General features: G+C 47.7%; 1 protein-coding gene across 3 annotated transcripts in view; it reads right to left on the bottom strand.

The window, feature by feature from the left end:
• MATN2 (matrilin 2) overlaps window positions 1-26,001 on the bottom strand; it is a 119,215-nt gene that overhangs the window by 65,305 nt on the left and 27,909 nt on the right. For all 3 annotated transcript variants that reach the window (XM_080909430.1, XM_080909431.1, XM_080909432.1), the window contains exon 3: window positions 2,232-2,801. In XM_080909430.1, coding sequence (XP_080765556.1) covers window positions 2,232-2,801 — 570 coding nt within the window. The remainder of the gene's footprint in view (window positions 1-2,231; window positions 2,802-26,001) is intronic.

Here is a 26,001-nt window from a genome sequence, read left to right as displayed (position 1 = left end):
TAATAAAATGATTCCAGGTCATTCCCACTACAGAGGGAGTCTGAACTCAGTCTGGATTATCGAGACTTTGTGTCAAAGAATTTTAAAAAAGTGGAGCTGGTCAGTGGTGGCTCACACCTTTAATCCCAGCCATTGGGAGGCAAAGGCAGGTGGATCTCTGTGAGTTCAAGGCCAGCCTGGTCTACAGAGTGAGTTCCAGGTCAGCCAGGGCTACACAGAGAAGCCTGTCAAGTATATGTGTGTGTGTGTGTGTGTGTGTGTGTGTGTGTGTAATTTGGGGGGGGTTGTTCCTGTGAGAGGCCCCCAGCGGCTGACTCAGACAGAAACAGACACCCACAGCTAAACAGTGAACAGAGCTTGGGGACTCGTAGGGAAGAACAAGTGGAAGGATTTTGGCCTCTAAAGGGATAGGAACTCCACAGGAAGGCTAACAGAGTGAACTAACCTGGTTCCTTGGGGCTGTCACTGAACCACCAACCAAAGATCATACACGGGCTGGGGCTGGGCCTCACGTGTAGCAGACGTGCAACTTGGTCTTCATGTGGGTCCCCAACAACTGGAGCAGGGGCTGTCCCAAAAGCTGTCGCCTGTATTTGGGATATGTTCTTCGAGCTGGGCTGCCTTGTCTGCCCTCAGTGGGAGAGGATGTGCCTAGCCTCTCAGGAATTTGATGTACAAGGATGGGAGGGGTCCCCAGGAGGATGCCCACGTGCTCAGAGGAGAAGGGGAGGGGCAATACGGGTAAGATTTTGAGAGGCGGTAAGTAGGAGGGAACCAATGAGCAGAATGTAAAGTGAATTAATAATAATAATAATAAAATTTAAAATGTGTTGCAGTAAATATTAAAAAGGAATGGCCTATCCTTTTAACGGCCCCCGTGGGCACGAACTGTCACTCGGATTGCAAGCCGCCTTCTCCACACTTCCTCAAGTGGTTCACTCCGCCTGCCCTGCTGCTCCTGCCTGAGCTAAAATTCCCACCCCGGCATTTTCTTTCCAATGCCCAAGGACCCACTGCTCACACCGTCCCCCCAGCACCCACTGCTCACACCATTCCCCCAGCACCCACTACTCACACTGTCCCCCCAGCACCCACTACTCACACTGCCCCCCCAGCACCCACTGCTCACACCGTCCCCCCCAGCACCCACTGCTCACACCGTCCCCCCCAGCACCCACTGCTCACACCGTCCCCCCCAGCACCCACCGCTCACACCGTCCCCCCCAGCACCCACTGCTCACACTGCCCCCCAGCACCCACCGCTCACACCGTCCCCCCCAGCACCCACTACTCACACTGCCCCCCCAGCACCCACCGCTCACACCGTCCCCCCCAGCACCCACTGCTCACACCGTCCCCCCCAGCACCCACCGCTCACACCGTCCCCCCCAACACCCACCGCTCACACCGTCCCCTCCAGCACCCACTGCTCACACCGTCCCCCCCAGCACCCACTGCTCACACCGTCCCCCCCAGCACCTGCTGCTCACACCGTCCCCCCCAGCACCCACTACTCACACCGTCCCCCTCAGCACCCACTGCTCACACCGTCCCCCCCAGCACCCACTGCTCACACCGTCCCCCTCAGCACCCACTGCTCACACCGTCCTCCCCAGCACCCACTGCTCACACCGTCCCCACACGGGAAGCTATCATTTCCGCTGTCTGCTCCTCTTCCCACTCCAACTTGAAAGTTCCGATCCTGGGAACGCCAGTGCACCAGCTGAACTTGAGGAGACCTTTGTCCTGTCCCTTACCTGTTCTATTCTTTGTGTATCAACACTCCTTGGAGCTGTCAAGTAAAGGGACCTGTCACCAAGCCTGAGGATCTGAGTTTAAATTCCCATGAGCCACATGGCCGAGAGAACCAACTCCTGCAAACATACATACATACATGCACACATACATACATACATACATACATACATACATACATACATGCTTCCGTACATAAGCTGTGGGTGCACGTACACACACACACACAAACCCTTTCCTTGAGGAAAGTCTCTGTAAACACCATAACTAGATTAGACCCTGGGGTTTTGTGTTCCACCGTGCCCTGAATTCTTCCATCACACTGCTAACGATTAAGGCTACTTTCGAGTTTGTGTAATTATACGCTTCATACATGTGCAACCCTCCAAAGAATGGTGCCTCTCTCCTTGCCCATGGACCTGAACACAGACTGAAGGCCTTAAAAGACAAATAAACCACAGAGGCACGGGACTTACTGCACAGTTTGTTCTGGAACACTGAGGTCAAGGACTCAATCTGGCTGAAGTTGGCCACCAGGAAGACGTGGTCCTTGTAGGGCTCGCTCCCGATGGCCTTTAGCGTGTTCAGGTCTACCTGACCCACACCGATGGCAAAGATCAGGATGCCTGTGTCCCGGGCCTTGGAGGCCACCTCAGCCACTGAGTCCTGAGGTCTTCCATCCGTCACAATCATTATGACCCGTGGCACATTTTCCCACAAGGGCCGGGCCCCCTCTGCTTCCGAGAAGGCAATGTTGAGGGCATACTGGATGGCCAGCCCTGTCATGGTGCCCGTGGATAGATGCCTCATTCTCTTGACAGCCCTCTCCACCTCAGACTTCCTCTTAAAGGTCTTCAGAGAGAACTCATTCTTGACTGTGCTGCCATATTGGAGCAGACCGACTCTGGTAACGTCAGGACCAATATCCAAGAACTGCAGGATATCCAGAATGAACTCCTTGACCTTTGCGTAGTCGTGGGTGTTGACACTTCGGGAGCTGTCAATGATGAACACCAGGTCTGCCCGCTTGTTCTCACAGGAACTCTCTGGGGAAAGAGCAGAGGTCACACGTATCAGAGGAAGGAAAAGTTCAGATGTTGCTGTAAGAAAATGCTGGCCCAGGCCAAGTGGTGGTAGTGGATGTCTTTAATACCAGCACAGACAGGCAGATCTCTGTGAGTTCAAGGCCAGCTTGGTCTACTGAGCTAGTTCTACAACTAGCCAAGGCTATACAAAGAAACCCTAATTCAAAAAACCAAACTAAAACAAAATAATTGGTCCCACAGTAGCAAGGGTAAAGGGACAGCTCTGGCTATAAGGAATGGTGAGCAAGCACCGCCATCTTGGTGCGGGAAGGCTTCGCCCTTCTTCCTCATTCCCTCTGTCTTGCTAAACGCTGTTAGCTCACCCTCCCAAAGCTGGCCCCTAAGGTTTATTCCTTTCTTTGGTCCTCTCCTGAGGCTGACTACTAAGGTCCAGTTTCCAAAGTGTTAAAGTCCAGCAATCAAAAGCCTCCTTTGGCTACCTAATTACCACGGTCAGTTCAAGTTAAATATCTCATCCTAACATGGGGGTTTCCCTTGTTAGGGGAAAACTGCCATTTTCCTATGTGCCACATCTGCCTCTTCTCTACCCAGAAGCAGGCCTTTGTCTCACTGCAGGACAAATGTCCCTTCCACCTCTCCCTTGCCCTCTTCCTCCCCTCTCTCTTGTTCCTTCTCCTTCTTCCTCATCCTCTATCTCCTGTCTTTGTCTCTTACCCCTGCCCTCTGTCCCTCTGGGGCAAAAGAAATCTCCTTTGTCTTGAGAACTTGGTCTTGGGGGTCCTGAGCTAATACTTTTTTTTTTCAACAGAGGAGAAAGAGTCTATTGGCTTATAGGTTATAGTTCAACATCGAGGAAAGCTAAGGCAGAGACTGCGGACAAACACTAGGTACTGACATGCCTCTCCTGCCGTTCCCGGCTACTTTTCTTATACAGCTTGGGCTATATTGCCCAGGGACTCACACAGTGTGGGCTGGGTCCTTTTACAACATCAGCCTTCAGAAACATGTCCCCACAGACATGTCCACAAGCCAGTCTGATGAAGATGACTTCTCAGTTGAGTTTCTCTTTTCCCAGGTGTCTGCAAGTTTTTGCCAAGCTGAGCAAAACCCGATAAGAGGTAAGGACCCAATTTGAATTGCCTCCTATGGGAAACCCTGAGACCCAGGGACACCATTAGAACCTCCAAAATTCAGTTTTAATTTTATCCAGGAAGGTTCTCAGGATGTCTGTGCATAGTAGATGACCCTAGACTATACACAGAGTTTGTTTTTGCAAGATAAATCTACAAGGTCACCAGTGCAGTTCCAGTCAAACCCTTTATCAGAGTCAAATGTATTTTATTATTTGTAACATGGTATGTAAGTCTAACAAGGAAGAGAACAAGAAAGATGCTTGAGAAGGTCCAATATCAAACGGCTTGCAATCTATCTTGGAAGACGGAGCTAAGAGAGCAGACAATGAATAGCAGTCAAGAATACAAGAATACTGTTCTTGCACAAGACCTGGGTTTGATTCCCAACACCCACACAGTGGCTAGTGACTGTAATTCCAGTTCTACGGGAATCTGGCAACCTCTTCTGGCTTCCAAGGGCCAGCACATGCACAAGATTCACAGACGTACATGCAGTCAAAAACACATATAGAATAAAAATAAATACATCTTTTTTTCCAAAGGGGAAGGAGGGCTGAGGGAAGGAGGGAGGAAGAGAGGGAGGGAGGAAGGGAGGGAGGAAAAGAAAAAGAGTGAGGGAGAATATACTCTGGGGCTGAGCTCAAAGAGATAAGCCATGGGTGTCTTGTGAATAGAGAACATTTGGCTTGAAAGAGTATGTGGAATGGAGCTTGTGAACAACATCCTAGACAGGATAAATGTGGTGGGAAACTAAGGAAGCGGCTCTAGAATACAGAGAACACCAAGAATTAGCTGAGAATATTCAGAAGCCAACTATAAAAAGGTTTTCGAGTCAGACTCAGAAATCTGTACACAGGTCACAGATGGTAAGATGTCTTCGCACCATGTTACACAACATCTCTTGTAGGGAAGTCACACGACCGCAATCAACCGAATCAGAGCTTGCCGACGCATGCAGCTCGGTGGTAGAGCATGTGTCTAGCCTGCAAGAGCCTGAGTTAAACCCTCAGCATGGGAGGAAAAAGAGTCAACTGAAGTTTGAGTCTCGCAGAGGTTCCAAATATATCCACTCCAGTGTTGGAATTTCTAAGAGAAGAAAGCAACAACCTGCTACTGTTTGGATGGGACTTGAGAGCCTTCCTCAGAGGGTCACGTGACCAGATTTAATCCTATTGTAAAGCTTGAGGAAGAGAGAAGTTTAATGGGGCTATGGCATCCAAAGGTTGGGCCCTCACTAGGAATCAGGACCAAATGGAGCAGAGCCTCTGTTGCTGAGTTCTGGTGACTTTTTGAGAAGAGAGACAGAGGCAGGAAGAGACACAATCAATCTACACATACACTTCTTTATCACACAGTGCCTTATGTCTCCTCGATTACTTATCAGCAAAAAGTCATGATCACATATGACCTTCCAGCCTGACAAAAACACCTAGGCTATGTATGTCATACATGTGCGTGTGTGTGTGTGTGTGTGTGTGTGTGTGTGTGTGTGTGTGTGTGTTCGCACACATAGGCTGGAGGTCTAGGTCCTTCTCTATTGCTCTCTTACCTTTTTGAGGTAGGTCTCTCCCTCAGCCAGTTGGATAGACTGGCTGGCTAGCCAACTCCGGGGATCCTTCTGTCTCCCTTGCTGCACACGGTAGGGTTATGGACATGCGAAGCCATGCTCAGCTTTTTATGTGGACACTGGGTATCCAAACGGCTTCTTGTTCATTTGCAGTCAGCTTTTCCCCCATTGAGCCATCTCTCAGCCCCAGACTTTCTTAACAGAATCACCTAGCTACACCGATTTCCTCAGCCCAGGAGAAAGCGCACCGATACCCTGCCTTTAGGCAGAGTAAACCTCCCCTTCCCCCGTTCTCTGTGCCCTCCCTGGACTTTGCATCTCAAGCAGGATTTGAAAGAGATTAGAAAAAAAAAAAAAAAAAAAAAGACCTCAATCCCTTTCCCAAAATCTCAACCACCACAGCTGCAAGAATGAGACAGAAACCAAAGATGAAGCCGGGAAGCCAGTCACTAGGATGGGAAGTGGAGAAGGTCTGGGAAGCCATCTGCCTGGGGATGAGTTGGGGTGTATAGCTGGAGTACACACCTCTCCACTGCAGCCGTACATGCCCAACAGTCAGAGCAGAGGGGGTGCCCCCAGTACCAGCAGCCTGGCAGGAAGCCACGTATAACATATCGCCATATGACACCCAAATCCAATACTGGGATCTAGGTATGTAGAAGGAGAGTTTTTCAGGACAATGCCCCCCCCCCAAATTCACAAGATGTTCTAAAGTCTCTTTTCAGAGTGATTTCATCATAGGTGCCTAAGTTCATTCTAACAAGCTATTGAGAAAGGTGCTAGGACTGTGCCCATTGCGTAGACGAGAAAATGGAGGTGCTGAAGAGTTTATGAGTCTTTCATAACTCAGGAAAAGAGAAAACACGCAGAGATAACACTAAACCCTAGCTCTCGGGGCAGCAATGAGCAAGAGGCTGACAGGTCATACCCACATAAGCAATCATGCAGGCTCTCCTCTGCCTATATTCCTCTCCCAAGTTCTTTCTCCTTCCTTGGTTCTCATACTCCGTTCAAGAATGGGCAGGACTAGAGCTCATAGCTGCTCAATTGGCACCTGACATAAACACTCCTATACTCACACCCACAAAGGGCAGGAGAAATAAGAGCCAGGTAAGCCCTGAGCCCCAGAGGCCTGAGGGGGTAATGATCTAGCATCTGGCCCTAGGCTAGAGTTAGACACTGTCAGGATGGCCCAGATCAGTTCCCCTTCTGGAACTGGTAAGCCACACCTGCCTACCCTTTCTAAGTAAGTCTGAACTTATTTCTTGGTGTCTTAGTCAGAGTTTCTATTCCTGCACAAACATCTTGACCAAGAAGCAAGTTGGGGAGGAAAGGGTTTATTCAGCTTACACTTCCACATTGCTGTTCATCACCAAAGGAAGTCAGGACTGGAACCCAAGCAGGTCAGGAAGCAGGAGCTGATGCAGAGGCCATGGAGGGATGTCACTTACTGGCTTGCTTCCCCTGGCTTGCTCAGCCTGCCTTCTTATAGAACCAGGTCTACCAGCCCAGGGATGGCTCCACCTACAATGGGCTGGGCCAGGGATAGCTCCACCCACAATGGGCTGGGCCAGGGATGGCTCCACCCACAATGGGCTGGGCCAGGGATGGCTCCACCCACAATGGGCTGGGCCCTCCCCCCCTTGATCACTAGTTGAGAAAATGCCTTACAGCTGGATCTCATGGAGGCATTTCCTCAACTGAGGCTCCTCTGTGATAACTCCAGCTTGTGTCAAGTTGACACAAGATCGGCCAGTACACTGGGATAATGGTCCAGTGGTCTTTACCTGCTGAGGAGATCAGGGATTCTGCCGACTGACCTCACAGTAGACAAGGATTTTAATGATTCGAAAGAAGCAGACCTCACAAAGGACTAAATCACCAAAAGTTCTCCTTTCCTAGAGATATTTGGTAACAAGGGCTTTTGTTCCAACTGAGATTTTTATTGTGAGTCTTACACATGACATCAACATCCTACTGAGCAACACACTTTGAAGAAAATCCTGGAAGGTCCATGTGGAATTGTGTGCTAAACTAAATTAGTTCCCAGAAAAACAAATGGATAGTTTCCACAATGCTCGGGACACAACAAAAACATCACAATGGTTCAAAAATGTGGTCAAGAAGTTCCACGAGAGTTGTAGCTCTGAGCTGAAATCAGGTTCTAGCAGTCTACACGTAAGAAGTCAGACCAGCTCAGTGTGCCCCTAGAAGGCTAGTTCAGTGGTTCTCAAGCCTAAGTGTGCATGTGCCAAAGGTCAAAGCAGTGAGCTGCATCCCTAGAGCTGTTGGGCTCCTAAGTTTGGAGAGGCATATGAAAACTTGCCTTTCTAACTTGCTGTTTCTGGTCCAGGGATCATGATCTGAGCATGCCAGAAAGTAAATCTCTGGGAATAAAAAGAATTCTGGTATGTCCTGACTTCACTACCTCACTGTGAGTTCCACAAGGTAGGATTCTGAAGTGTGTGTGTGTACATATGTATGTGTGTACATATGTTTATGTGCATGTGTGTGTATATGTGTGTGTAGGCATGCGTGTGTATGTGTGTGCATGCATATATCTATGTGAAAGTGTGTGCGGGCCCATGTGTGCACGTGTATGTGGAGGAAATACAGTGAGTATTCCACCACACCAACATCTGTAGAATTAAGTGAAATTTCAAGTGGTAAAATAAGGCTTCAGGGGAAGAAACTGAGTCAGGGCAATGGAGTGAAGGAAGCACCATCAGCCTTAAAGCCAGAGTGTTCATGGGTGTGTCCTGCAGGTGTGGCATAACTTTAGTTCCTACACTTACACACAGTGCTATGAGGGCTGAATTCTCAGTTCATAGACTCCAGACTTATGAAATGTAAGCCAAAAGACCTCATGTTGAGGCCAGTCACCCACATTACAGAAAAGCAAGCTGAGGCTAACGAAAATGGCCCTCCCACTGCAAAATCTCAAGGCTGGGGTGACAATGGTAGCTTCCCTAACATCTCAAGGCCTTCTTAACACATCATCAGGACAGAAAACACAGCCATGTGCGCTTCGAAAAGCCTGAGGACACTGAAATACTTTCTGTGGAAAACCTGTAGCTTCTCCAGAATTGGCCAGCTGAGAGATATTTCCAGAAAAATGAACTCTTCTGTGAGTGATCCCTTCATGTTAATTACTGGTGCTGAGGAAAGATGCCCCTCCTCCTCCGCCTGGGGGAAGAACACACGATGATCTTCCTCTTGGCCCCTCATGACAGGACTTTCAGCCACACTTGGATGAGGATTTGTGAGCACATAATAAAATGTCATCCCTCTCAACATTAAGCAATGATCTGGACTCTGTAAACTGCGCTCCCCATCCTGTCATCTGGACTCCAAGTCCTGGCTTTGGGAAAAGTGTCTCTTGCCCTTCCAGAGAAGGAGAAACTGGGCCAGAAGGATTTTAAGAACATTGCTGCCCTGCCGGGTGACGGTGTGCAATCTCACAACTATTTCCTCTCCTTGGGCCGAAGATCTGTCACTGTTGGCACTGGCTAAGGTCAACCACGTGTATGTGGCGGCGTAGTGAGAATTTGGTGCCATCCCCTGGGGAAGTCAGGGCATTTTGGAATGGGGAAGGATGTGAGTCTCTCTAATGAGGATAAAGTAATTTCATCTGGAGAACTTGGGGCTTGTCAGGGAAACAGCAATAAAGTCTTATGATCTCAGTACAAGTCCAACCTCTGTCAGTTTCTGCCTGAATAGCCCTGAGCATCTTTGTAAGTTCTTTGACCCTCAGTCTCTTGTGAATGTGTGTGAATGCGTGCCTGTGTGTGTGCATATGTATGTGTGTGTGTGCCTCTGTGTGTGTGCATATGTATGTGTGTGTGCATATGTGTTTGTGTATGTGTGTGAGTATGTGTATGTATCTGTGTGTATGTGTCTGTGTATATGTATGTGTCTCTCTGTGTGTGCTTGTATGTGTATGTGTGTGTATCCGTGTGTGTACATATGTATATGTGTGTGCATATGTGTGTATATGTGTATATGTGTGTGAGTATGTGTGTGTATCTGTGTGTATGTATCTGTGTATATGTATGTGTCTCTCTGTGTGTGCTTGTATGAGTATGTGTGTGTATCTCTGTGTGTGCATGTGTATGTGTGTGTGCATATGTGTATATGTGTGTGAGTATGTGTATGTGTGTATCTGTGTGTGTGCGTGTGTATGTGTCTGTGTATATGTATGTGTCTCTGTGTGTGTCTGTGTATGTGTGTGTCTGTGTATGTGTGTGTCTGTGTATGTGTGTGTCTGTGTATGTGTGTGTCTGTGTGCACGTGTGCGCTTGCCCATGTTTTATGTTGGACAACCTTGGCTGTTGTTCCTCAGCACTGTCTCCCTTCATGTTTGTTTGTGCTTTGTTTTGAGATGGGGTCTCTCTCACAAAGTAAGCTAGACTTGTCAGCCAATAAGCCCCAAGGGTCTACCTACCTCTACTACCCCAGCATTAGATTAAAAGTGCGTGACACTATGACCGGTTTGTTTGTTTTAAGTTTCTAGGAATGGAGCCCTCTCCCTAGGCCAATCCTCAGTCTTCTGTAAAATAGGACAAGAAAACCTCAAAAAAAAAAAAAAAAAAAAACCAAAAAAAAACTCGTAAGATTCAAAGAGGACACTGCACTAAGTTGTAGATCACACTGAACTGCCCAACCTTGTCGGGAATGTTTTCCATATGCCGGCCTGTTTATTCCCTAGTCACCTTAGGAACTGGGTAGTTTCTGTTTCCACATTACAGATGAGGACATGGCTCTAGGGAGTCCAAACTGCTTACCGTCTCCTTCCTGTCTAGGAGGTGGAGACGTTGGTTTGAAACCTGTCTGACTGTGCTGGTGTGGGGAACCAAGGCTCACACTAACCACCATACTGTGGTCACCTCATCCTTGTCACCTTCCTTTCCCAGAATCCTGGGACCACCAGGATTGTGTCTGCCCTCCGGGAAGCCGGGAGAGGGGACAGTTCTTTCATTTTCTGGAATGCAGGCGGAGCAACATGGCCCAAACTTACCTGCACCTCACCAAGGGCTTTTCCCCCTTGCTAAACACTCATTTAACTTAACCAAATGATAAAAACACCCCCCCCCCTTCATCACAACAGGAGCCTGGGACTTTAGGCTGCCAGTTAGCACACACTCACAATCACTTGACAAGGCTTGCTAAGGGTTCAGCTGGTGTGAGATCTGAGGAGTCTGAGGGAGGGAGACGCTGAGATAGAAAGACAGGCCGCTGGTTTTTCAGTGACTGTGGGAACGAGGAAGGATGTAGTCAGGACAACAGACCAATGAGAACGGATCACAGAGACCAGTGGCTTCATATCAGTCCTTAAAGTTCCACAAGCAGAAGGTTTGTGGGAACTAAGGGAACCGAAGATTTGAATGGGGAAAAGACAATAGTTTCTAGGGCTCTGACTGTGTTCAGAACGAGTGATCTTAAACAGCCCAAAGGCTGGCTTGAAGGAAGAGGGTCATGATACGTGAGACCAGTGAGCACATTGAGGGTGTTTCGTTGCAGCTACTCCGACTTGGGGGAAGTTGGGCAAAAGCTGGGGTTACATCCAGGGTTATCGGGTGGATGGGGGGTGAGAGGGGCAAAGGTTGACAGCGGTAAATCTGGAAGGGCAGGGCAGGCAACTGGGAAAGCGAAGGGCAAAGGGGGCGGTGAGATCAATGGATGAGAAGTCCAGATAAGACCTCAGCATTGTCGGAGTGCAGGCGTGAGGCAGGGAGAGCAGTTACACACAGGGTGGAGGTAAGAGAAGCTAATAGATGAGCTCAGGATGATGTGCGTACTGAGCTCGCCAACATCATGGCAAGAGTCATGCTGAAGACGGGAATGGTGTGAGCTACCAGCTACAACTGCTCTCGCTATTAGGGTTGACCAGAGGGACTTGGACAGGATTTAGATTTGTGACTAAAGCATTATAGAGAAAAGGAAGGACCTGAAAGGATTTCTGGGGAGCACAGGAGAGGTGGGCGGCAGGGGTGGGGAGTGCCTGGAGCGAAGGCCATCGTGCAAGCAATGGCGTGGTAGCCCCCTCCCATGCCACAAGCACATGACACGCGTGATTTTGTCCCCGTGTGCCCAGAGACTGTGACCAACTTGCAGGGCTTACAGATGGTAAAAGGGATATTTCAGAAATAATTTGACTCATCTTTGGCTTTTGTCCCCAGTGTGACTTGACCTGTAATTCCTACATTTTTTAGGCACTTTAATAGAGGGCCTGGACCCTGGCCGGGCCTGGAAGACCTGTAATCAACTCTTGTTTCTCCAACTCCCTTGTTAGTCAGAAGCCAGCTGCTGCGTTACTTCACATCAGACACTGCACGGCTGATGAGCGATGGCTTTCTCTGACCCTGTCACTTCCATGCACAATCACATCTTCCAAATGCACTGCTGGAAACAGCAACGCCCTCCGCTGCTGACTGGGGACCAGGACATCTCCCAGACTCATCGACAACACCTTTTGTCCTGGGTAACACTTTCCGAGCATTCTCCAAAGTCGGGGGGGGGGGGCGGGGAGGAACGGCTCTTGTGGTCTCTCCAGGCACGTTGTTGGGAAGAATCACGAGTCAATAAAGAAACAGAGTCAGGGTCACGAGGTATTTCTAGAATAGCGAATCAAAACCAATATGGCGAAACCTAATAGAAGTTAGTGCTGCTCGATTTACATGAGGTTCAATTATCGATTTATGAACCCACCAAGGAGAGGGACTTCCGGATTGACAGCTGGTTAAGGATTAAAATCGGGACCAGAATGGCAGGTAGATCTACACCACAGCCTCTGTTCCCAGCCCCAAATCCTTGGCTTTAACGTCAAATTTTAGCTGTAGGATTCCCATCAACACCACAAGTCAAGATCTCCCAACCAGGGGTTTGTGGAAGAACGCCAGTGTGCCAGCACATCATTAGACTCCTCCTAACATTAATATTTTAACTGTCCCATCAATGGCCCTCCTGGCCTCTCCTAACTCAAGGGACCTCAATCTTCTCTTCATATCAGAACTTCCCACGAATGAGTATCTGGTGACATTTTGATCCGAGTCACAACAGTTTGTCTGACAGCGATGAAGTGCCCAGGACCATGAAGCCTCAGGGAGTGGTTCCTAAAGCCACCGCCCCAAGGTCACTGACAGTAAGGTCACTGTCATTTTCAGGAGGCCTTCTGCACACTACTCCATGCTGCTATGATGCCCTAAGCCTTGGGGTCTTGTTTTGAACACCTCTCCTAGTGGACCTCCACTGACCCCAGTGACCGTCTCTCATATCCCCTGTTTACCTCTAACTAAAATCCTTTCTCTGTGTTTCATGTATGAAGCTATTTAGCCACAAACATGGTCTCCTATGAATCCTGGGACTCAGCAAAAGCGCCATGTAGTTGGCTGCTCTTGTCTAAATCTTTGCTTATTCCTTTTGGTGTGTACATGCAGGTGTAAGGAGTGGGGGAAAAAAGAGGTAGAGGAGCGTGGGTGGATGGAAAAGCTGATCTGCAGGTTCAATGAGGGACAGCCATGACAGAGATCCCTAGTGGTCTGGTGATGTCAGAAACACTTGGCAAATGTATTCAAAATGCTGAGTCCTAAAGTCAATGACTCAGATCCTTTATAGGCAAGGACCAGCACTCGCTCCATCTCTAGAGACACGTACTCATGAGGGGCTGTCTGCCAAGAGCCTAGAAGAGGGATAGCAGTAGGGTACTTCATGACTGTGTCTCCATTACGAGGAGTAGTCTCAGAAATACGGTGACACCTGTCTCCTGGTGCAAATATCGTCCCATGGCTGAATCATGTATGTGACAGCTATGCCGTAGTTTCCAGTTAGATTGAGACAGTAAAGAAGTTAGGCCCACGACTACACAGGAAGGAGTGTGAGGAGGAAGAGGGCAAAGAGACTTAGAGATCCCTTAGGTACTCCATGGACACGGGGCTGATGGGAAATGGTGGAAAGACCTTGAAAACCCGTCAGTCTGACTCTACCCTTTGGATTCCCAACCACTGTTGCATTGCAATACGCAGCCTAGCATGTAGTTTCCTTTCAACAGAAAAATGTCCCACAGACAAGTCTGGAGATAGCACACTAGCTGGTACCCGAGACTGGGAGGAGAATGAGATGATAAAATGCAACCAACGTCACACACTTTATCTGCTGTGCATCCCAGGGTATGCAGTGACACGTGCTTGGTAGTGACATCCCATAAGCACAGCGCTTGCTGCCCCAGAAGGCCCACAGGTCAGACTACACTTTGACACATATCTGGACTGCATTAATCCTCGGTGTGTGACGGCCTAGCTCAGATGTGTGCACTGAAGGTGGTGAACTGAAGGCATCATAGGCCAAAGACCACGCTTGGTGCTGTGGGGACATGGGCATTCTGAGATGTACCAGGTAGTTGGTCACACTTATCTGCTCACTGATGTAAGTAACTACCCTTGACTGTAGATCAGGGCAGAGTCAGATGAGTTACCATCTGTCTTAGTCAGGGTTTCTATTCCTGCACAAACATCATGACCAAGAAGCAAGTTGGGGAGGAAAGGGTTTATTCAGCTGACACTTCCACATTGCTGTTCATCACCAGAGGAAGTCGGGACTGGAACTCAAGCAGGTCAGGAAGCAGGAGCTGATGCAGAGGCCATGGAGGGATGTCACTTACTGGCTTGCTTCCCCTGGCTTGCTCAGCCTGCTTCCTTATAGAACCCAGGTCTACCAGCCCAGGGATGGCTCCACCCACAATGGGCTGGGCCAGGGATGGCTCCACCCACAATGAGCTGGGCCCTCCTCCCTTGATCACTAGTTGAGAAAATGCCTTACAGCTGGATCTCATGGAGGCATTTCCTCAACTGAAGCTCCTTCTCTGTGATAACTCCAGTTTGTGTCAAGTTGACACAAAACCAGCCGGTACACCATCCAAGCCACATCAAATGTGCTTTCTGAGAAGATCCTACCCCATCACAGACCCCAGAGATCTGACATCTGACTGAAAGACACAGAGAGAATTTCGTGAACCCAGTGCAAATACATGCTCACATAATCTCTAGTCCTGGCCTCCCACTGAGACTAAACGTCACATCACACATTAAGCCGAGACAACGCTCAGGGTCATCCCTCCACAGCCCAAGTGGAATGTCTGGTCAAAATAAAAGAAACATGACCGAAGAGAGAGGAAATGCAATAGCTCGGCTCCCCTTCCTGCCAGACAAGCACGTTTTGTCCTTTCTGTGCAGAGCATCTTTTTGGGTAGAGAGCAGCTGACATCACTGAACTTACTCAGGCCCTGGCTTCCCTCAGGAATACCCAAAACAGCGTCTGAATATCAGCCTGTATGTTCTTTTTAGTACATACCAGTGGAACCCGAGGTCAAAGGCAGAAGCATTGGGATTGCCAGTGTGTGCACCAGAAGAAAATATACAGAAGGACAAACGTACTGGGATAAGCCCCAACAGACAAATTCTTCCCGACCTGGAGACACACACACACACACACACACACACACACACACACACTCACACACACATACACACACATACACACGGGCAGAGTCCTTGCAAAAATATACTTGTTTCCTTCCTGATATTTTACAAAGACTTTGATGAGTGGGCATCTCTGCACAGCAATACTGCTGCTTAATAAGAAGTCACAGGCCAGGGGCCCCCTGAGGGATCCCAGTTGACACCAGCTCAAATGTCAGTTGTCATAAATTCCTTCAGGAACTCGGCTCTCCAAGGCCCTTAGGGAGCACGCACCAAGGAGCCAGAAAAGGGGAAAGGAAAAAAGAATGCCACATCATACCATTCTCCTCAGCTAAGTTTTACAGGAGCTGAAAGGAGGCATCGTATGAGCTTTGACAACTGTGGCTTCCAGAACCCTGGACAGGTTTCTTTACAAGGTTGCCAAGGAAAAGGCTGCCCCAGTTCAGCCCTGGAGAAAAAGTTTCCGATGAACTGAAATTTCCTTGCAAGATGAAGCAGTTTGCTCCAACCTCACTGAGAAATAAATGCTCGACAGGACCTCTCAGAGTCTGCTGCACAAATTCTCCTGTAATTGGTAAAGAAACACATACGTAGTCAGGGGCTTTAGATCCTTTGGAAAAACAGGAGCTGACAGAATAAAAAATGGGAAAAAAAAAACTTTAGAATTATTAGCAAACAGTCTGGGCATTTTTTTTTCTTAAATTGAGGAATAGCACTATCTTCCATTAGAGTCCACAGATCTGAGTGTGAATGTGCGTGCACATGAAAGGATAAAAAATATAGCCCAACCCCTCCAAGGACCCCAAGCTAAAGGAGCCTTAACCCCCGTGCCTAAGAACCCCTAAATAACTCAAATTTCAGACCCTGCTCTCTGCCAGTAAGCAGATATAAGGTCATACTCCTTGCTGTTCCGGAGCCTGCTTTCTGTATGAAACTGGGTAAAAGGGTGTAGTATAGGCTCTTGGATACGAGAGCCGGGCCTAGTAAGTTAACAGGAGATAAGCTGACTTAACCACTTATCTGGCTTCTGCAAACTGCACCATAGAAACTCCCCACCCTAGTGACTTCTGACGGCCATTGTCACCCCCACCCAGGAGACCACACAAATACAGACCTCTGAGACTATAGGGAAATGATTGGTTTGTGATTCACAGGTTTTGCAATGATTGGTTGTAACTCACAGGCTTTTGCTATGAAATGATTGGTTTGTGATTCTCAGGCTTTGTTGTGAGCTATATAAAATCTGTCCCAATTCTGCTCTCATGGTCCGCAGCCCTCTACTCCAACATGGTATACAGGTTGCGGGCCCCAAGCGCACTCGGAATAAAAATCCTCTTGCAGTTTGATCAAGACCGTTTCTCGTGAGTGATTTGGGGTGTCGCCTTTCCTGGGAGGTGTGGAGAACACGCACTTTGAAGGTCGGAATATCCCCGACCCGGGAGTCTAGCCTTTCACACACACACTCGAGCAGTGGCCTCGTCTGCTTTATAAGAGTTCAGCAAACAGAAGCAGGGCAGACAGAGCGTTAACAGCAATGCAGCACAGCTAAGCTCTTAGAGCCAGGAGGAGAAAGAGGCCCCGTACGTTCAGCCTCGTGGCACGGGGTCCTGGTGTCTTTTCCCCAGGTTAAAGATGAGTTTTATGAAAGGAATGTATCTCTGAGTGCTGCACCTCTGGGCCAGCAAGAGAGACACTTTCAACTGTACAAACACAAGTGCTCTTGTACAAGATTCTAAAGACACCACATAACAGTCTCAACAAGATGTTTCACAGAGTAGGCATATTTGGGAGGTTTGCAAAAGGCATGAAAAATAAGCCTGAAACAGAGGACCATGCTAGGTTTGGGGACTGGGGGATTGCTGAGCAAGGTTACTGCATCGCAAGCTTACATGATAGATTGGGTCAGGCCAGAGACTGAGTAGACACCGTAGGGAAGTGTGAAAACAGGCTCAGAGCCAGACCAGCTATACAAGGAACCCAGAGTGGGTGGTAAGGCTGGATCCTAAGGAGGCAGGGTGACAGGCTGTCTGGGACCACATATAGTCACTACTAGAAGCTGAAGTGGAGCTATAGAAAACGTTTTGTGTGTGTGTGTGTGTGTGTGTGTGTGTGTGTTCATCCAGACACACACTCAGCCCAGACTTCATGTCTAACCCAGTCTCACAAGACCTATCCCCAACCTATTACTACCTGTGTGTTCCTTCCTGTAGATCCGCAACAAGGTCTCAGGTATAAATTCTCAGACCCCTGTGGATAAGCCTGAAACAAAAACTCAGAGAAGATCTCTTCAACCCCTTTGGTTTTGAGAGTTGCATGTCTGCCACAGGAATAAGTCTAATCGTAGGCATGGGTAGGTGAGGGAGAAAATACAGGTTGACCGTAAGGGCTTTTTGACATTTCCTATACCTGGTGCCAAGTGTCAAGCGTGCGGCTCCCTGTGCTGAACCGCTTTCTGCTTTCCTGCACTATTTCAATAGTCGCCTCTCTGCTTAATGCCTTGTCCGTCCTCGGATGGTTCCAGATGGAGGCTCCAATTTGTTGGATCGGAATAATCCAACCCAGCGTTGCTCAGTACTGTCGAGAACACTCAACCTCCCCAGGCTTTGTGCAAACGAACCGTCTTCACCTTCTGGTCACCTAGCCCTTCTGAATACCCACCCCTACACCCTTCTCTCCAGTGACTTCCTGGCTGGATGTTCTCTTGAAAATTTTGTCCTCTTTCACTTTGGTATCATGCTATTTCTTTTCCCTCCACGCCTACTTAACTTGGCTTCAGTTTCAACTCCCCAAACACACAGGGACAGTAATTACTCAAAAGGAAAACTATTGGGCAAGCAATTTGTCTCCCTTGCTGCTCACAGCACTTTAGCAAATGCTCTGCCTCCAGCTGCTGCCGTCGGCTGCTTCTTCTTCGAGATTGCCACCCAACATTAGGGTTGCCATGGAAGCCAGAAATAACATGCTGGGAATCCGCACCACGCAGATTTGGTACCTCTGCTTCTACAGAAGCCTTTCTCATAGCCGATCATTAACATGAGGCCTGATTTACAATAAATAAGACAGCAAGCTAATGAGCTGAAACGGCATTTCTTCAAGCCCAGAGTCATCAAGCACTTGGGACTTAGACATTTTAAAACTGAAAGGGGCACTTAATGATTGTATTTTTCCAATGAAGACGTGTGTGTTCCATGGTGTGTTGAGGCTTCTGACTTCTAGTCTGCCCCTGTCTTCAAGCCATGCTTTTCCACTGGGGACAAGAAGTTAGGTCTCTGTGATCTTCGGTTTTCTACAAGATCGGGACAATAAGATGGGGCCGTCGTGGGGATTGAATGACAGTGTGTATTGAGAATGGTACACAGAGGGAGATCATGCTAGTTTGCTATTGTTTTTAGTATTCTCACCTAGAAACACATGAAGGTCCTTGGTGATGATGTATGGAAGAGGCAGACACCCTGAAAGTCCAGAGACCTGCATGCTAGGCCTAGTGAGAGAACGCTAACCATACATATTTACTGTATCATTTTCTATTCCTTTCCTAGAAAATGGCTGTTGGATGAGATGGTATGCCTTCCCAGCTCTGGTGTGCTTTGGCCCTTCCCCCGTGGTTTATAGAGTAATGGTTATAGACCAACAGGATGTATTAGCATGGTAGTCCTCACATGGCCTCCATTTCAGACCGGAAGCTATAGTTCTGAGAGGCCCAGGACCACACACATAGTAAATGGGGTGAGGACTGAACTGTATCTGACTCTGGAGTTCCTATGATTGTACTGGAAGAGCAAACACACACACACACACAAATGCACACACACATACACATGTGCACACACATATGCACACACACACACACACACACATAGCTACTAGAACACAATCTGTTGAACTTGATATACATCCATGCTGCCCAGTTATAACTACAGGCTGTCCCCTGAGCTACAGGTTGTTCCGCAACCTAATAATCTTCAAAGAAAACTTTGGGATTGTCACCAAATAAAATGATGCTGTGTCCCCTGTTACACTGCAGAGATTTTCCATCTCCACCATTAGCCTCACCTGAACTACAGTATTTACCCCCTGGGCAGAGCTCGCCTGTGCCCTCCTTATCCTAACCTTGATCACACAGATTCTTTAAAAGCCAAGTGAAATTCCGTCATTTCTTTGGATTACTCATTCCTTCTTATGACAAAGGCTTCATAACCTGATGCGGAATGTGGGAAATCGGTTGCTAATGAACGGGCTTGTGCCATTAGGAACACTTGGTCCTCGGTATTAGACGTCAGGACAGAGCGGGGACACATAGTACCTGGAGGCCGGATATTTGAGGCCCAGTTCACTGGACCTAGTAGAACAGTATCCACAGGAGTATTTGGGAAGGAATTAACCTAGAAGGGATCGTGGGACTATAACGGAGCTGAACTGGCATTACATGAATATGAAACATCCTGTTTATGAGGTAGAAAGGCCCAGCAGACCCAAATGCCTCCGGCTGTCCTGTAAATCAGAATCGTAAAGTGCTAACACAATCCATTCCAGGTAAGAGTAGGGCAGCTGGGTTGTGATGGCGCATGCCTTTAATCCCAGCACTCGGGAGGCAGGGGTAGAAGCGGGGGCGGGGGCAGAGGCAGATCTCTGTGACCTCAAGTTCAGCCTGGTGTACAGAGAGAGTTCTAGGATTCCAAGGCTACACAGAAAAGCCCTGTCCCAAAACAAAACAGACAAAACCGACAACAACAACAACAAAAAAGTGTCCCCCACACACACCAAAAGCAGGGCAAAGTAGTTACTCAAAAGCAAATGTGGCAAGATCTATATGGATCCAGAACCCCTGGAGAGGACAGCTCAAGCCACGGGAATAGCAGTCAAGGGCACAGCACCCACAGAGTGTCTCACAACCATCTGTAATTGGATCTGATGCCTTCTTCTGGTGTGTCAGCAACAGAGTGCTCATATACACAAATAAATAAATCTTTAAAAAAAATCTTAACCTAAAATATTGTTCCTTGTAAATAAGATGGCATAATCAAGGAGTGGCCTCTGGTTTCATCTGACCATTACGGGTGCTTAAACATCTGTGGTGCTTTAACTAAGAAAGACCTTAGTATTTAGATATTTGGGTCCCACTTGGTGGAACTGTTTGGGAAGTATTAGAAGGTGTGGCCTTGTTGAAGGAGGTGTGTCAATGGGGATGGGCTTTGAGATTTCATCATTCCGGACTCCCATCATTCCCAGTTAGGTCTCTATGTCTCCTACCTGGGGATGAATAAACTCTCAGCTCTTCCTGCCACCATGTTTTCGATTCACCATCATGAACTCTAGCACTCTGAAACCATAAGCTCAATTAAAAGCTTTACTGTTTAACAGTGTTGGTAATCCTGTTTTGTCACAGCAATAGAAAAAGCAATGAAGATGATATCTCAGGTCATGATCTCCTTATCTATAAATTAGTCACCGTTATAAAATCTAATCCTCAAGGACTTGACAAGGCCAACAAGCAGTAAGTACTCTAAATTGTAAAGCTGTTCCATAAACGGTGGAAGTGATCAGAAAAACGCAAGCGTCAGCAGCAGTTTCTCTTCCCAGAGTCACAACCATGCCTCAGGTCAAAATGTTTCTTCAGATTTTTACAAAAAGCCTTTTATGATCCATGGAAAGAAAACACTGGATGCTTTCTTTAAAAAAAATATGTTATATATAAAAACATAACTTATAACCATAAACTGAGATTGTCAGAAAATGCCTGAGCACTCCTTCTGCCTAGACATCATACATGTAGCCCCTCCTTTTCCAGAAAGATGGACCAATCTAAATCAAGGTCTCACAGGGTCAGAGACTCCCTCATACCACAGGGTCTATAGCATCCCAGAAAACCCAGAGTTCCTTAGTGTGAGTCAAATAACAAATACAGACAACCCTACACGCATCTCCCAAATCTGACCCCAAATAGACTGGGCCATCCACTTCTGAAAGCCTACTGTCTCAAGTTTGCTATGGAAGGCAGATGACCCTCCACATCACTGGGGTGTAGGCTCACACTGTGAGAAGCTGGGGTCATTAGGTGGGCCAAGGAGTCAAGAAAGTTGTAAGATAAGAAAGTATGTTTGTTGAAGCTCTGTCATCAAGGCTAAATCTCACAGAGAAACCAAGAGCTCACATCCTATATATATACATATCAAACACAAGCCTATCCTGAGGTCTCAATGTTTTTCCAGAACTTTCTGCTAAAAGTTTTATGATCTCTGAAAACAAAACAATGGGCACGTTTTACTAAAGGGACACTTGTGTTACTTCTTGAGCTGTGCCTCAGTGTTGGGAAGTGCAATTTACACCAATAAACTTGACCGTGCAGATAAGTGGAGCAGCTTTTAAGGAAACCGATTATACCAGAGGAGACTGAAAAATAAATTTTAAAAAAAAGCCAAATCTATGGGTAGCTTTCAAAGAAATTCAATAAGTTGTCAAGAAGAATCTCTGTACTGGCTGGTATTCTGGGTCAACTTGTCACAAGCTAGAGTCATCAGAGAGGAAAAAGTCTCTCTGGGTGGTGGGTGGTGCTATCCATAGGCTGGTGGTCCTGGGCTCTACAAGAAAGCAGGCTGAACAAGCTATGGGGAGCAAGCCAGTAAGCAGCACTCCTCCATGACCTCTGCATCAGCTCCTGCCTCCAGGATCTTTGAGTTTCTGTCCTGACTTCCTTTGGTGATGGACAACAATGAAGAAGTAAAAACCAAATAAATCCTTTCCTCCCCAACTTGCTTTTTGGTCAAGGTGTTCTATGGCAGCAGAAGAAATCCTAATCAAGACGTCTCTTCTCACCAGGCAGTGGTGGTACGCACCATTAATCCTAGCCCTCGGGAAGCAGAGGCAGGCAGGTCTCTGAATTCGAGGTTAGCCTGGTCTACAGAGTGGGTTTCAGGACAGCCAGTGAGACATAGAGAAATCCTGTTTCAAAAACAAAAAAACAAGCCTAAACTTCTCAAGCCTGAACTTTGGAGATGGCATTACGATCCAATGACAAAAGGAGGGTGTACCTGATTCTAGGCGCACACAGCTGAACAGGACACCCCCTCCCATCTCTAAGATGTAAGGATTTTCCATCTCTAGTCCAAACTCAGCCCTGGGACCAAGGGGGTCCTGGAAAATACAGTTCTTTGCTGGATAAGTCAAATAGCAAGGCACTGGCCCTGGAGTCAGCACTGGAGGAGATCTGGAGGTAGATAGCAGGTACTCACTACCTTTGCCAGGTCCAGTCTCCTCGGATGCAGCCTTCACAGCTCAACCTGATTTGAAGAGCCTCTGGACTGGTTTCCAGGGCCTCTCATGGCCCAACACCCACACTACATGTAATGCCTTGCCATAGGCCCCTCCTGGCTCTGAGCTCAAGCTATGCAACGCCAACATTCATTTTGTTTCCCACAGCCCTTTGTACATTTGGTCACCCAGGTCTTCCTCTGAAGTTTAGACTTACTTTCTGGCTCTGGGATTTATGAGAATGTCTCCCTCTTCCCTCACTGGCCCCACCACACTCTGAGCAGCCAAAATACACACACTGCCTCTCTTCCTTATTTCTGTGTCCACTTGCATGTCTGGAAGCAAGGCTTTCTCAACATGAGGTTCTCATTTCTGTATTTTGGAACAGTTTCCTCAAACCTGGGGTTCCACCCCCACCCTTACATTATGCTCAGTTCCCATCTGTAGCCGCAGGACCTTGGCTAGGCAACTGGATAGAAGGTTGGGCTCACTTTAGTGACTCAAACCTGCAACTGGAAATGTGCACCCTACTCTGCTGAAGTCTGAATATGCTTGGGGAAGTCACAAGACATATGTCACATCAGGTGAGTCAGAAAGAAGAAGGGAGCTACTTAAGGAACAAACTAGAAAAGTGGGATTAACAGAACCCCATAAGAATTTACATACTGAATTCGAACCACACTTAAGAACAAGCTCTTTCGAATTTTTCAGCAACCCTCATTAAGTATCTAGATATGATCTTAAAAAGTAAAGAATATAAAGTGTTTATTTTAAGAAATTATGGTTATATGTGCAGCATAAGTTGAAGGGCCTCGTCAATAAACTATTTAAAAGGACAGAGCACTAAGTTAGGAAGTGGGGAGCCATCTAGAAAAAATTAAGGGAAGGATGGGGGTAATAAGATCAAAGTACATTGTATGAAATTTTTTTAACAAATGAACAAAAGATTTGAGAAGACTGAACTTATGTCATTCACAGGAAAATAGAAATGGCAATTTTAAAAGACAAATAACAGATCAATACCATGCTTTTCCTTGTATGCAAAAATCTTGATTTAAATGTATGCATGTGTGTGTGTGTGTGTGTGTGTGTTGTGTGTGCATGAATGTGTGTAGAACATGAGAGTAAAGGGGGAGAGAGAAGGAAGTGGAGAGGGAGGGTGGAAGGAGGATCGTAGCTATTCATTCCTACTCTGGTGGTGTGGGTAGGCATACAGAGACTCCCTTTGTATGTCCTATCACTGAAGATCTCCTGTGGCCAGGCTTCACCCCCAAAATACTCTGGCACTAGGCCTGACCCCTAGAGACATTGGAGTGGCCAGCCCCCACTCCACCCCCAGGAACTCCAAAAGCTAGGACCCATCCCTAAGGAGCTCCAGAGGCAAGACCTGTCTCCTCCCCACACCCCAGCCTTCTCTAAGGACCATAACAGCTATTCCCAGCCCCATGGGATCGGAGAGTGACCAGGCCCTACAGAAAAGAATGCCACCAATTCCTAAGTTTGCACCAAGATCAGGCCACATAATCCCTCCAATCCAGGCCACCTTGGAAAGATGCACCAGTACCTCCTCCACCCAGTCCCTACCCCACTCCTGAGTCCCCCTCCCCATACCCACCTCACATTCCTGTCCCCTTCCAACCCCCACCCCCACCAGAAGCTGTATATAAACCCTGTCTTCTGCTCAGTTCTCAGTCCTCCTGGGATTTCCCCTCCGAGTAAATCCGTTGTGTGGAGTTTGCTGAGAGGTGCTCTGTGGTGTTCCTACCTTTCCTATCTGAGCTGTAACACACACAGGGCCATGGGAGAGAGCAATGAAATAGAGTTGTGACAGCAGGACGGGCTCGGTTTGGAGAAAGAGGGGAGCAACACGCCTGGAGGTGTCGCTGGGGTGAAAAGGAACAAGTGGAATGCCACAGATGTGCAGTGATGTCACGGCAAGACCCATTTGTCATCCAGACTAAAATTTCATCAAAGATAAAACAAATTTTAACAAATTTTCTTTTAATATTTCAACGTGACTTGAAGACACAGAAGGCTTCTTGCCAAATTTGCAAGTGACCCTAACTTGTTATACCAAGCAGTAAAGGATCTAAGAAGAAGAGAAGGACAAGAAAGGAAGGAAGAATGAAAGGGAGGAAGAAAAGAAGGAAGGAAGGGAGGGAGGAAGGGAGGGAGGACAAAAAGAAAAAAAGAAAAAGAATGTTGAGCTTGAGAAAAGAGGAACGTAGCTAGATTTGAGCAAGGTGGTGCATTCCTGCAGTGCCAGCACTGGAGCGGCTGAGATACACAGTGAAACACTGTATCCGAAAGCAACCGGAGACAAGGGACCATGGAGATGCGAGGAGGACCTGAGTTTGGGGCCCAGCACCCATGAAACAGCCAAGCATGGTAGCATGCGCATCTGTGACTGTGCTGTGAGGCCACCATGAGCAGTCAGCACAACCAAACACAGAGAGCCTGTGCTGGCGAGGCTTTTTGTCAACTCGATATAGGCTAGAGTCATCGGAGAGGAGGGAGCCTGTGCCTCCATGGGATCAGGCTGTAGGCAAACCCCTTCTTAGTGACTGATGTAGGAGGGCCCAGACTACTGTGGATAGTACCAGCTCTGGGCAGGTGGTCCTGGGTGCTTTTAGGTCCTGCCCTGACTGCTTTGGATGACAAACTGTGATGTGGGATTGTGAGCTGAAGTCAACCCTTTCCTCCCCAAACTGCTCTGGTCGTGGTGTTTTATCGCCAAGACAGACCCTGCCTCAAAAAAGTGAGATGGAAGGTGATTGAGAAAACCACCCATCATTAATCTCTGGCTTTCACTTGCATATAAATACAAGCACATACACATGCACACACATGCACATACAAAAGCACATACACATGTATGCACACACACAAATACACACAAGTGCACACAAGCACACACATGCACATGCATATACACAAGCACACACATGCACATACAAAAGCACATACACATGCATGCACACACACAAATACACACATGTACACACTCAAGTACACACAAGCACACACATGCACATACATACACACAAGCACACATACATGCAGGCACATACACATATACATACACAGGCACACATACATGCATCCACACACACAAACACACACAGGCACATACAAGCACACACACATGCATGCACACACATGCACACACAAGCACACACACATGCACATGCATACACACAAGCACACATATATGCAGGCACATACACATATATACATACACAGGCACACACACATGCATTCACACACACTTGCATGCACACATATGCACACACAAGCACACACATGCACACTCACAAAGAGAGAGAGAGAGAATAATTGCACTGAGCTGAGTGAAGTGTGAACTGCTCTAGCACGGTGCAGGTAGACGGCAGATGCAAAGGAGAAATAACAAAAACAAGTCAAGCCAACAAAGAGCCCCACAGTGGCCATCACTGCCTGTCACTGTCATCATTAGTATCAGTTACAGAGACCAGGGACATGACTGGCCCTTGGAGGAAACAGGAGACTGGAGATCGGTAGCTTTGTCGCCCACAGAGGGGACCCCACCCCACCTCTTCTCCACATGACATCCACATAGGGCAGGTACAGGACCCACTGGGGATGCAGCTTGTGGGAACTGAGGAAGGCAACGAGAGAAGGCAAGGTAAGAGTCGATAAGAGAAGACAACGGAAGGGGAAAGAGATAGGAGACGGGGGAAGACTTTAATAGGGAATAGAAGGAAAGGGTCATGTCATATAGGAGGAGGGAAAAAATCAAC

The sequence above is a fragment of the Micromys minutus genome (assembly GCF_963924665.1).
Source record: "Micromys minutus genome assembly, chromosome: 33".
NCBI classification, from domain to species: Eukaryota; Metazoa; Chordata; class Mammalia; order Rodentia; family Muridae; genus Micromys; species Micromys minutus.
This window is presented reverse-complemented; position numbering and strand designations above follow the sequence as displayed.